The 11,333-nt window shown below is 62.5% G+C and overlaps 5 protein-coding genes across 5 annotated transcripts in view; 2 read left to right on the top strand and 3 right to left on the bottom strand.

The window, feature by feature from the left end:
- Positions 1–969, top strand: part of CHLNCDRAFT_22974 (hypothetical protein) — a gene marked incomplete at both ends in the record, with an annotated part of 1,954 nt that extends 985 nt beyond the window's left edge. The window contains 4 exons of the mRNA XM_005848023.1: positions 68–152; positions 309–428; positions 570–776; positions 918–969. Coding sequence (XP_005848085.1) covers positions 68–152; positions 309–428; positions 570–776; positions 918–969 — 464 coding nt within the window. The remainder of the gene's footprint in view (positions 1–67; positions 153–308; positions 429–569; positions 777–917) is intronic.
- Positions 970–1,739: 770 nt separating this feature from the next.
- On the bottom strand, positions 1,740–3,766 carry CHLNCDRAFT_145345 (hypothetical protein; the record flags this gene model as incomplete). Its single annotated transcript, XM_005847865.1, has 6 exons — positions 1,740–1,894; positions 2,102–2,168; positions 2,355–2,486; positions 2,651–2,921; positions 3,053–3,250; positions 3,495–3,766. The coding sequence occupies 6 exons, from the start codon at positions 3,764–3,766 to the stop codon at positions 1,740–1,742; spliced, it is 1,095 nt and encodes a 364-aa protein (XP_005847927.1).
- A 310-nt stretch (positions 3,767–4,076) lies between these two features.
- Positions 4,077–5,647, bottom strand: CHLNCDRAFT_145344 (hypothetical protein; the record flags this gene model as incomplete). The annotated part of the gene is made up of 8 exons (XM_005847864.1): positions 4,077–4,101; positions 4,351–4,451; positions 4,549–4,626; positions 4,810–4,912; positions 5,030–5,068; positions 5,222–5,328; positions 5,414–5,495; positions 5,586–5,647. The coding sequence occupies 8 exons, from the start codon at positions 5,645–5,647 to the stop codon at positions 4,077–4,079; spliced, it is 597 nt and encodes a 198-aa protein (XP_005847926.1).
- Positions 5,648–6,086: 439 nt separating this feature from the next.
- Positions 6,087–7,665, top strand: CHLNCDRAFT_52053 (hypothetical protein; the record flags this gene model as incomplete). The annotated part of the gene is made up of 6 exons (XM_005848022.1): positions 6,087–6,197; positions 6,358–6,513; positions 6,665–6,781; positions 6,978–7,177; positions 7,309–7,435; positions 7,588–7,665. The coding sequence occupies 6 exons, from the start codon at positions 6,087–6,089 to the stop codon at positions 7,663–7,665; spliced, it is 789 nt and encodes a 262-aa protein (XP_005848084.1).
- Positions 7,666–7,856: 191 nt separating this feature from the next.
- CHLNCDRAFT_145342 (hypothetical protein) overlaps positions 7,857–11,333 on the bottom strand; it is a gene marked incomplete at both ends in the record, with an annotated part of 8,059 nt that continues 4,582 nt past the window's right edge. The window contains 12 exons of the mRNA XM_005847863.1: positions 7,857–8,281; positions 8,418–8,515; positions 8,633–8,730; positions 9,048–9,178; positions 9,292–9,394; positions 9,534–9,599; positions 9,727–9,819; positions 9,967–10,181; positions 10,345–10,477; positions 10,553–10,671; positions 10,810–10,916; positions 11,055–11,223. Coding sequence (XP_005847925.1) covers positions 7,857–8,281; positions 8,418–8,515; positions 8,633–8,730; positions 9,048–9,178; positions 9,292–9,394; positions 9,534–9,599; positions 9,727–9,819; positions 9,967–10,181; positions 10,345–10,477; positions 10,553–10,671; positions 10,810–10,916; positions 11,055–11,223 — 1,757 coding nt within the window. The remainder of the gene's footprint in view (positions 8,282–8,417; positions 8,516–8,632; positions 8,731–9,047; positions 9,179–9,291; positions 9,395–9,533; positions 9,600–9,726; positions 9,820–9,966; positions 10,182–10,344; positions 10,478–10,552; positions 10,672–10,809; positions 10,917–11,054; positions 11,224–11,333) is intronic.

Below are 11,333 nucleotides of genomic sequence, written 5' to 3'. Positions count from 1 at the left end.
CATGGGAGAATGGCTGGATGCGAGTGGCATGCCCTCGGCACCCTCCCGCCCACCCACCCACTCGCAGTGCGCGGCTTCCTGCTCAACTTTGGGGTCTACCATGCGGCGCGCGCCGCCCTGGGCCTGCCCTTTGCCTGGAACCCATCCATCACGTGAGCTGGGGCTGTGCGGGGAGTTTGAGGGCAGGGCTGGGCAGGGCAGAGGAGCAGGGCTTGGGGCATGACGCGCTTGTGATGCATTCTGATGCTTGCTTGCTGTGCTGCCGGAGTTCCACAGTTCCTGCCCTCCTGCATGTCCTATCGCCGCAGCTTCATCACCTGCTTTGTCACACTGTTTGCTGTCGTCATCGCCATCACCAAGGACCTGCCGGACATCGAGGGCGACAAGCAGTTTGGCATCGAGACCTTTGCCACCCGCATGGGCGTGCGGTGAGCATGTGGTGGACTTTTGAGCTGGTTTCGGGTGGTTGTTTGTCGCCATTGTCGTCCCGTCTCACATGATCAACTGGTCGTGTGGCCCCCACTTCCTGTTGCCATCCCACTTGCCTACCTGCCTCATCTGCCGTGCAGGCGCATCGCCTTCTTGGGCACTGGGCTGCTGCTGGCAAACTACATGGTGGCGGTGGTGGCCGCGCTGCGCCTGCCTGCCGTGTTCAACCCGTGGACCATGGGTGCGGCGCACGCGCTGCTGGGCGCGGTGCTGCTGTACAAGACCGTGAAGCTGGATGCGGCCAAGTACAGCCAGCAGGGGATCAAGGACTACTATGCGGCCATCTGGTGAGGGGGCCAGCCTGGCGCGGGACTGGAGCTGCAGCTGTGGCCGGCTGGCTATGGGTGGCAAGAGGGTCATGACCGAGTGCCAATTGTATGATTTATGTCACCTGTCTGGCTCTGTGCCATGCCCTGCACCCCCTGCAGGCTCAATTTTTACTGCGAGTACCTGCTTTTGCCCTTCCTGGGCGTGCGCTGAGGCCCGGCCCAGGCGGCATCACCAGCTGCCTTAACACTGCGAGAGCTGGCGCTGAAGTTTTGTCTGATTTTCTGCACTGTGGGACTTGTCTAATGCCGAGTGCTGCCTTTGAAGCTTTGCCATTCTTTCATCTGCGACTGCCTGCTGCCTGACGCTGTTCGCCCATTTATATTGTCCCGCTCCATCTTTCTTGGTTCGACAGCGACGAGGCCCGTGTTACACTGGACCATAGGTGCAGATGCATGTGCAGCATGTGTATGTACGGAGGAATAGGAGGCAGGTAGGTTCATTCAGGGAGCCAGCAACTGGTGCCAGGTGGGACATGGTGAACGAGCCCATGGATGCTGGCAGAGCTGGCAGGTGTTGCTAAATTGTTGAGCGCATTGGAGCAGAAGCAAAAGTGCGGGGAAAGAATGGGCATGGGGAAAGAGCCGGCCGGAAGCAGTCCAAAGCCGGCGGCCGTTTTGGGAAGAAGGCGGCACAGTGGAGGGAAGAGCTGACCAATGCAGGGCGCTAGTGTTCTTCGTACTCCACAGCTCAACCACTCCACAGCTGGTGCACACAAGAGAAAGACCAAACCACCAAGGTGTGGCCTGATAGTATTGTTCAGGGTGTGAGCGCAGGGTGACGTGACTGAAGGGAAAACAGATCAGCACCTGGAACAGGTGAAGCAACTCGCCCGCCTGCTGCGCCGCGTGGGCAAGGCAGCCAACAGAAGGCCCAGGCTATGGTATACAGGGAAGAGGGGCGGTGCGCAACCCACAGCCCGCTCAGGCTGAGCTGGGGCTAGTGGGCTCGCCTGCGCGCCAGGTGGTGCGGGCGCGCACCAGCTCGGTACACGCCTCGCCCTGGCAGCGGCGCAGCACGTGGACAAAGCTGAGGGCATCAGGGCCGGCGCCATTGCACGCCAGCTTGTCGTGTGTTGCTGCAGCGGGCAGGTGATGCAGGCACGGCAGCAGCTGTCAGCTGTCATTGTACTCGCAAGCACTACAGGGCACCAAAACCCTGTAACCAAACTGCTGGCTGGCAGCCCCAATACAGGGCTGCGATGAAGATGACCGACATGCGCAACACACAGACACAGGCAACAACAGCGGGGGAGAAGGCAGAGCAGCACGCAGATGTGGCTCACCGCAGCGCGCCGCCAGCGACTCCACCAGCTCCCCGCTGTGGCACTCCGCCTTGAAGTCAACCTCCATCTGCAGCGCAAAGGGAAGAGCAGCCAGCATGATATGGATGCCCGCGGAACAGTCCTGGGCCAGGTCGGAACGAGCAGCTTGGCGGCACCTGGGAACACATGCACCGCTCCACAGCGGCCCCTACTACTTCTGCGAGCATATCCCGCCCCCGGGGCTGGTTCCCGCCGTGCCGACCCTCCCTCGCACCTGGTACAGGTGGCATCCGTAATAGACGTCGCGCGGCACCGTCTCCATGGCCCAGGCCAGGTAGGTCACGTTGTTGACGTGGCCGTTCATGTCCATGTCAGTGCGACGCGCCACCTGCACCGGCCCCACAATCTGCAGAGCAGCGGGACGCAGCGCAGGGATGGTTGAGAAGCAGGGGACGGAGGCAAGGCTGGGGCGTCGGCACTGTTCTCAAGGGCAGCCGATACAGTGGCGGCGCTACAAATGCCGTGTGGTGAGGACGCTCCTGCTTCCACCCCTCCCCGTCCCCTGCACACCTCTGCGGGCAGGCTGAGGTCTGGCAGCTTCTGGCGGGTGCAGTCGCGCGGGATGGAGTGGCGCGGCGGCTGCAGCTGGAAGGCCTCGCACTTCTCGCGGATGGGCGGCGGCATCTTGCTGAGGCGCCGCGTCTGCATGTTGATCATGACCCAGGTGCTGGTGCCGCGCCCCAGCTCGCGCCCGCTGGCCTTGTCGGTGATGCGAAAGTCGCGCTGCGCCAGCAGCTTGCCGTCCTCCTGGAACCAGGTGTTGATCTGGATGACGTCGCCCCTGCAGGGCAGGCCAACGCGAGGAGCGGACAGGTGAGTTGTATGTTAGCAGCAACGGGGAGCAGGTGGGCACCACCGCAACGATGCTAGCACCCCTTTCACAATCATGCGCCCCGCCCCTGCGGGACCCACCAGCGCGGGTACTCCTCCATCTGGATCTGCATGCGTGTCATCACAAAGATGAGGCCCGCCATGCCCGGGTCGGAGGCAAAGCCCTCGGTGCTGCGCCCCCACATCGCCACCGCGTGGTTGCCGGCCGCCTCTTGAAGCAGCGTGGCGATGGAAATCATGCTGGTGCGCTGGTCAGGGCCCACCTCGTTGCCACGAATCCTGCAGGGCGGCGGGGAAGGGGAAGAGGCAGCAGAGGAGCAGTTGGGTTTGGTTGGCCCAGCAAGAGACGGCGGGCAGACGGGCGCTGAACCCTGCTGCGCCATACGGCGGCTGTTTGGCTGCCTGACTTGACCCAGACGCTTGTCTAGGCTGCACTGGCCAGGGTAGCTTAGCACAGCGCAGGCGGAGAGCACTGGCGTAGCCGACCAGCTGCGGCGCCAGATTGCGGCGGGCCGCTCCACACCTGTGCGCCTCCACAAACATGCGATTGTCCTCAGTCAGGCGGCTGGCGATCATGGCTGGGAAGACCTCTACGTGCGGCTGGGGGCGGGTGCTGGCCGCCTCTGGGGCTTCCGGCTCGGCCGACGGCCGCGCCCCAGCCACCGCGTGCACCGCGGTGGGCTGGCGGGGCGTCGCCGCCGCTGGGGCTGCTGGGGCGGCGCGCCGGCTGCTGCCCGCCCTGCTGCTGCAGGCTGCGGGCCTGGCTAGTGAAATGCTGGCGGCCACGGCAGACATGATGCGCCAAGGTGGGTGGACACAGGGGCAGGCGCGGGTCCCCTACCAGGTGGCGGTGGAGGTGGAACAGCACCAGGATTCCATCAGGAGTGGCGCTTGGGTGCAACATTCTGGCAAGCGTGCCAGTGTGGCGTTGACGCCTTTTCCAACCCGAGGCTGATCGGCGATGTCTGCTCGGATTTACATCACTGCCATCGATCAGAGCAGGTTGCAGAGCGGGTTAGGCCTGTGGCGATCACTCCTCGCATGTTGACAAACATTCCTCGCTCGGAGCTCCAAAGAGCTCAATCAAAGCGCAAATTCACTCAGCCTACAGCGCCAATGCGGCAGCGTAACTGCGGGTCGGGTCACAGGAAGTTGCTACCGCCGCTGCTGGCCTCCCACAGGCAGCGCATGCGCCGCTGCTGGTCTCGCGTCCTTGAAGTAAAGCGCTGAAATCGTTTGGCATGCTCTAGGAGAGCTCCAACCGCTCGAGTCGCGCCATAACTGCCGCCGCTGCTGCACGCGGGTCGCTGCCCCCCGTATGCCCTTGCAGCGAATGCGCCTTGATACCCACCCAACCCAGTGCCGGCCTTCAAAGATACCCTTGCAGCACACGTTGCAGGAACTTGAACAGCGGCCGGTTGTTCCTGTACTTCTCCAGCGCACTTCGGTTGTCGAGAACCTCAGACACGGCCTTCATTGCCTGCGGCCAGGCAGCAAGTGGCAGGGCAGCAGTTGTTGCGATCGAGGCATCGCAGCGTTACTCGAGCTGCGCGGATGCACAGTCGCCAGCAACTCACCTCTGGATCCATCGATCCAGCCAATAGCTCGGGGTCGTTCTCCAGATCCTCTGGCGTCAAATAGGGGACCGACGCGAACTAAGACCGGAAGGGAGAAGGCAGGGAACACGGGCGGAGAAATGGAGGAGAGGAGGAGGGAGGGAGGAAATGATTGTCAAATCAGCAGCTCCACTCAATCACCCCAGCGCCTCCCCTCCTCATACAACAGTGCCTCGCCAACGCATGCAATGGGTCATGGGCGTGTGGCAGCCCCCAAAGCACCTTGTGCCGCCAGGCTTGCTGATACATGGCCAGCTGATTCGGGTCAGACGTGCGCTCTTCTTGCTCAATCATCCGCCTCATCTCTGCGAGTTCGTTCCCCAGCCTGTGAGCCAGCAACACCCAGCAGCAGCCGAAGAATGGGACGGTGGTTGTGGGTATCAGGTGCTTGCACCATTGCGGCAACGCATGGAAAGCACATACGCCGCCTCCAGCTGCTCACCCGCTCAGCACCAAGTCCCAGTTGGTGCTTGCATTCAGCCTGCATACAGCAGGTTAATGTTGGCTTGTTTCAGCATGAGTCAAGATGGTGGCTGGAGTGGCAGCACTAGGGTATGTCACAGCGGTGAGCTCGCTCGCCACTAGGCGGCACGAGGCAGCACTCGCTGTGGCACTAGTTGCATGCATGGCATACATTTGAATGTTTTGCTGCCGCAGTAGCCAGTTGCCAAGCTCGTCATCTGAAAGCTTGATTCGTGCCTGGATGATGCGCATCTTCTCACCCATCTTCTCCAGCTGGTCCTGAGGGCAGACAGCACGGCACGATGGGCGTAGCACAAGCAAAAGCGCAATGTAGCAATGCAGGGTAATACCGCTGTCATCTTACTACAAATATTTTTTTCCCCTCCAGATCAAAGTCTGCAAATTTGTGCATCATGACTATCAGCTGCTGCAGATCCTGCTGCAAGCTGCAGGGCAGAGAGGAAAAATTTGTCCAGTGAAAATGTGACGACCTCTGCTGTCCTTGATCCACAACGCCCCGCACAAGACACACGCACTCTATGAACTCCTTCATGAAGATCTCGGAATTAAAAAGCTTGCTCTGTGAAAAGTTGGGCATATCTGAAGATTCCGGGAAAGCCTGCAGCGCGGATCCCTTTCTGGGCGCCCACCGCCGCAGCTGCTGCCCGTGCACCCGCTGAGGCAGTGGACGCCGAAAGCTCGCCGCGCCCCCCCCTGCGCCCCGGCATGGCGCTTTAGACCACCCGGGCGCATGTTGCTGCCCCACGGCGCCGCACAGCGCCCCCTGGGGCTGTGTGTGGGAGAGCATGGTGACCGACGGCCTCCCAGGTCGTCGATATGCGCCCTTGGCAGTGGGACGGATTGTTGCTTGCGGTGGTAGGGTGCTGCAATGCAGAGATTTGGGGACCACTGCCACCTCAGCAAACCCTCGCAATTGACAATACAGTAGACAAAGACACTATCTAACATCGCCTCTTGCTGCATGTCACTGGGAGATTGCCGGTTCCGAGTGGGCGTGATCAGCTGCCCATCTCGCCATGACAGCGGCTTCTGAGCTCGTGCTGGACCGGGAAGTGCGGGACTGGGTGCTGATCCCCCTCACGGCCTGCGTGATGCTGATGCAGCTGCTGCGCCAGTATGTCACAGCGGTGAGCTCGCTCGCCAGGCCACAAGGGCCCCTGCCAAGCCGACATTGCTGCCTGGACGAGCGGTGCATGCACAGAAAGGGCCCAAAGGCGCTGGCCATCGAGTAGAGTCTGCCGCCGCCGGCCGTCGCCCCACCCCCGCACCATGCCCGTCTTGCTGCAGCTGATGGCGGGCAACAAAGCGCCAGTGGACCCCTCCAAGGGGACCAGCGAGGTCAGCCAGAAGATGGCAGTGGCGCGGTCCACGCTGCTGCGCGCCAACGGTGGCTTCATCCCGGAACCCGGCTTCCGCCAGCGCAAGCAATACTTTGCCGCAAAGGTAGGGTAGGGGCCTTTGGCGCTGCTGCAAAGCCTTTCGCTGCAACAACCAGCTGTTGGCACTTCATCTACAGCATTCGGCTTGGTACCTGGCTGCCTGCCCCTGCCCCCTTCCATCCCACAACCCCCCAACGTGTGCCACACATGTGCAGGACACTGGCGTGCTGAACCAGAAGATCGAGGCCAAGGGCATGCAGGAGATGATGATGACCAACCCCGACTTCATGCAGGGCATGATGAAGCAGCAGCTGGGCGGCCTGCTGCCGCAGGTGCGGTAACGGTCAGCCCTGTCTTTATAGCAGAGGCGAGAGAGGGTCACGGCTGATCGATGCTGCTGCAACCTTGATGCCCAGCTGTGTGGCCCGCCTCCATGCTGCGCGCCAGCCTGACCCGGCCTGCTCCACGCTGCTGGCGCCACCCCGTCTGGCGCCGTCCATGCTGACCCCCTTGTTTGCCCCTGCGCAGCTGGCGCTGGGCGCTCTGGTCAACTTCTTCTTCTCCGGCTTCATCCTGGGCCGCATCCCCTTTGCGCTGTCCCCCAAGTTCCGCATCATGCTGCAGCGCGGCATCGACCTGCCCTCCCTGGACCCCTCCTACTTCACCTCCCTCTCCTACTACATCCTGCTGCTCTTCGGCCTGCGCGGCGTGCTGACCCTGATGTTCAGGTAGGCCTCCTCAGCGCCAGCAGGGCCACGACTGGCTGGCCTGGCGCTGCCACTGCAACCGCGACTGGGGCTGCGCTTTGCGGGTGGCTCGATCTGGCCCACTGGGCTCCCCCTGGCCCGCACCCCGACAGGGAGAAGGCCATCAACGACGCGCAGCAGATGATGCAGATGCAGCAGTCGATGCAGATGGGGCCTATGGGGCCCATGGGCTTCGATGCCCAAAAGGCGTTTGATGCGGAGCAGGCGGCGCTCAACCTGGTGAGCCCGCCACGCCAGCCCCGGAAAGGCGATGTCTGCATGCTTCTGTGGTTTTGCACTCTGTGCAGCTGTGTTGCTGGTGATGGGCGGGGTTGCCGATGGCTGGAGGCTGGGCTTCTGCTGGCTGACCCGGCCGGCGTTGTGTGGCGTAGGCGGAGCACAAGTGGCGGCTGGAGGGCAGCGAGGCCCGCGCGGTCAAAGTGCTGCGCACGCAGCTTGGCGGCAAGTGATGGTCTAACAACACGGTACACGCCTTGTACATTTTTTGGCACTGGTGTAAGGAGTAAGCAGTACTTAGCACAAGGGAAAAGCAGCAGCAAAACGCATAAAGCGACGATTGCAGAATGAAATATGGGCTGAACACCAATTGCCGGTGCCTCGCATGCATGTCATCTATTCTACACATGCTACCCAAAACTCCTCACACGGTCTCCTGGTTCCGAACATACTGCTGCACTGAGCCGCCATCCCGCACCGGCACTGAGAATTCGGCGCCATCTCGCCTGCCAGCCAGCTTGCTGTCCACTGCCGCTGCTAGTGCTGCCGCCTGTGCTGCCTGCACCTCTACCACACCCTCTGGCGGCCCGTAACCACCCCCTCCGGGTGTCAGAATCTTGATCCTGTCACCACCATCCACCTGCACGGTTTCTTTGGCGCCCAAGCTGACCACCCGGCCGTTGCGCTTGACCCACAAATTGACGCCCGCTGCCGCAGCGCCGCCACCCAGCAGGCCAAAGGGCCGCACCGCGCGCCGCTCCGACAGGATGCTGGCGGTGAGGGGCCGCAGGAACTCCAGCTCACGAACCACGCCGTCGCCGCCATGATACCGCCCCACGCCCCCGGTGCCTGCGAGAAGCAGCAGCAGGAGAGCTTTAGGCAATGTCACATACAGCCACTGACAAACAACCACCAGTACCAGGCGTGGCTGCACAGGTAGCGTGACTGGGTGATCCAAGGCGCCAGGGGCTGCCAGCCAGCCCACCTGGGCGCAGCCTGAACTGGTGCAGCACCACGGGGTACCGGCGCTCAAGAATCTCTGGGTCGGTGATGCGTGTGTTGGTCATGTGGGTGTGCACGCCGCTGCAGAAATGAGCACAGGCAGGGTCATCAAGGGAGGTAAGGCGGCGGCCAGGTGATGCCCGGGCGCTGCTGCTGGAAGCACATATGCTGGTGAGACGTAGAGCCTGAGTGGCGCACCTGCGGCCGTGCCAGCCGGGGCCCGCCCCGGCGCCACCGGCGATTGTCTCATAGTAGCCCATCCCCTCGTCGCCAAATGTAAAGTTGTTCATGCAGCCCTGCAGACATAGATGCGAGGAAGATGGGTGTGGCTATAACAGCCACTGTGACACCAGGATCCGCGCAACTGGCTCAGTCGACTTGCCTGTGAGGCTGCGGCTGCATTGAACGCCTTCAGCACCACATCCGTCACTCGCTGGCTTGTCAGCACGTTGCCGCCCACCACGGCGGCATCAGGGGAGGGGGACAGCAATGATCCTGCAAAAAACCACAGACCTGATGTCGTGAGCAACCAGCAGCAACACCACACCCATTCACCAGCTCACAGCCACAACAGCATGGAGAGCAGCAGGAGCGTGCCTGGCGGTATGCAGACTGTGATGGGGGCCATGCAGCCGTGGTTGAGCGGAATGTCTCGTGTCACCATGCAGCGCAGGCTGTAGATGATGGCAGAGTGGGTCACCGCCGGCGGCGCGTTGGTGTTGCCAAACACCTGCGGGCCCGTGCCTGCAGCAGGCAGAGGAGCGGTGGGGGCAAGGCGCCAACTTTGGCACTCCTGCCCAGCAGTTGCTGTTGCCCAGGTTGGCACGCCAAGCCCTCCAGCTGGCAGGCAGCCCCACCGTCAAAGTCAAACACAGCGCTGCCGTCGCGCCGGTCAATGGTAACCGACAGGCAGATGGGCGTGCCGTCGTCCATTTGATCGCGGGTGGACACGGTGCCCACCTGGCAGAGGGCAGGAAGGGGTGCAAGGGCGCCAGGGCAGCTGATGATCCCATGGCAACAAGCATAATGCTGCGGCACCGGATCGAAAGGACACGTTTGCGGCGTTCTCCCCACAATCGAGGCGCCGGCTGGGCCACACCTCTGCCAGGCCCTGCTCGTGTGAGAACGCCACCAGCATCTCGCGCACGGCATGCTCGGCATTGGCCTGCAGCATGGCATGCCAGCAGCAGGCACTTCGGATGTGCGCTGTGCTGTCTGACACCACAAAACATGGGCATGATTCAGGCGCCAACAGGAGGCGGCCAGCCTGGCACCTGCCAGCTGGCGCTGACCTGGATGTGCGCCATGTACGCCTGCACCACAGCCAGCCCGTACTCGCCAATCAGGTCGGCCACCAGCGCAATCCCCTTTGTGTTTGCAGCCACCTACAAGGCAGCGACAGGGCAGGGGAGAGAGCGTAGAAGTGAGGCGTCATACAAATGATTCCCTGGGCGGTGCAGACACAATACGGGACAGGGATCTACAGCAGCTGGAATCAGTCAAGTGGATGCGAGCCAGCCTGCCCCAAGCACCTGCGCCTTGAGGTCTGACAGGTTGTCCTGCAGGTTGCGTGTGCCGCTGACACCCGCCAGTCCGCCCGGCAGCCCCGGCGCCAGCAGCAGCGCGGTGATGCCCTCCTCATCAAACACGCCGCCATGCACCAGCTTAAAGGAAATGATGGCAGCGCCCTCCTCTGCCAGGAGGTGAGAGTGGGGCGGCATGCTACCGGGCGAGATGCCACCTATGTCTGCAGGGGGGGTGTGGGACGGGAGGCCAGCAGCAGTCTCCAGCCCAGGCGACCAATTGAGCAGGTGTGAAGAGGGTGGATGGCAGGGCAAGGCATCATGGTGGCGTGGATTGCGGGTGCAGCATGCATGAGCGGTGTCCATCCCAAAGGGGCACAGCAGTACCTGCGTGGTGGCCGCGAGAGGCGACAAAGAAGACAATGCTGCCCCCATCAAACACGGGCGTGATCACTGTGATATCTGGCAGGTGGCTGCCGCCTGCCAGCTGCGGGTGGTTGGACACCAGCACGTCGCCCTCCTGCAGAAGCGACAGACGCGTCTCGCTGCTGGGACTCGTGGGGCCTACCACAGTGCCACAACTGCCCCCTCCCACCTGCAAGCCGTCAGCCGCGCCAGGTCCGCCGCTGGCATAGTGCCGGATCTGGTATTTGACAGCCTCAGACATGGCACCCAGGTGCACCGGCAGATGAGGCGCATTGGACACCAGGTTGCCTGCAACCGAGGAAAGCAGTAGGAGTGTGTTAAGATCGGTAGCACACCCAGGTGTCCATGGCCTGCTGAGAACACGCATACCACGGCTATCTTGCCAAGCCAGCCTGCCATACGGTCCTCCCAGCCCCCCGAGCACACCATGGGCATCAAAAAGTGCGCAGGAGAAGTCAAGGCGCTCCTTGATGTTGACGGATATGGAGGTGCGCTGCAGAACACGCCCCATCTGCTCCGCAATGCCCATGAACCTGCGGGTGGGGAGCGGGGGAGCGCACGGGCACGCCGCTCACGTTTCGCTGCTGGATGAAGTCTCTGGGTGGACTTTGTGACAAGGGCCAAACCTGCACTGATGCGTCCTCCCTCCAACCACACACAGACCCACCCACCGGTGGGAGAAGATTGCCAGCTGGATTGGGTCACACTCGGTGTCTGATGACACATGCTGCTGCTGCCGCTGGCCCAGCTCTATGCGCACATCGCGGCTGGCGGTGATGTGGGCGGTCCAGCCGGGCTCCACCACAATCGTGCTGATGTCGTCTATGAGCATGACGGGGCCTGCACCACAGGCAGGCAGGGCCAGAAAAGGCTCAAATCGGAAAGGATTGGACAGGACCCTGGACAGAGAAAGGAAGAGCGGGGGGGGGGGGGGGGGGGGGGGGGGGGGG

The sequence above is a fragment of the Chlorella variabilis genome, assembly GCF_000147415.1.
Source record: "Chlorella variabilis unplaced genomic scaffold CHLNCscaffold_9, whole genome shotgun sequence".
Classification (NCBI taxonomy): Eukaryota; Viridiplantae; Chlorophyta; class Trebouxiophyceae; order Chlorellales; family Chlorellaceae; genus Chlorella; species Chlorella variabilis.
The sequence above is the reverse complement of the archived record's forward strand: the minus strand, read 5'-3'. Positions and strand labels throughout refer to the sequence as shown.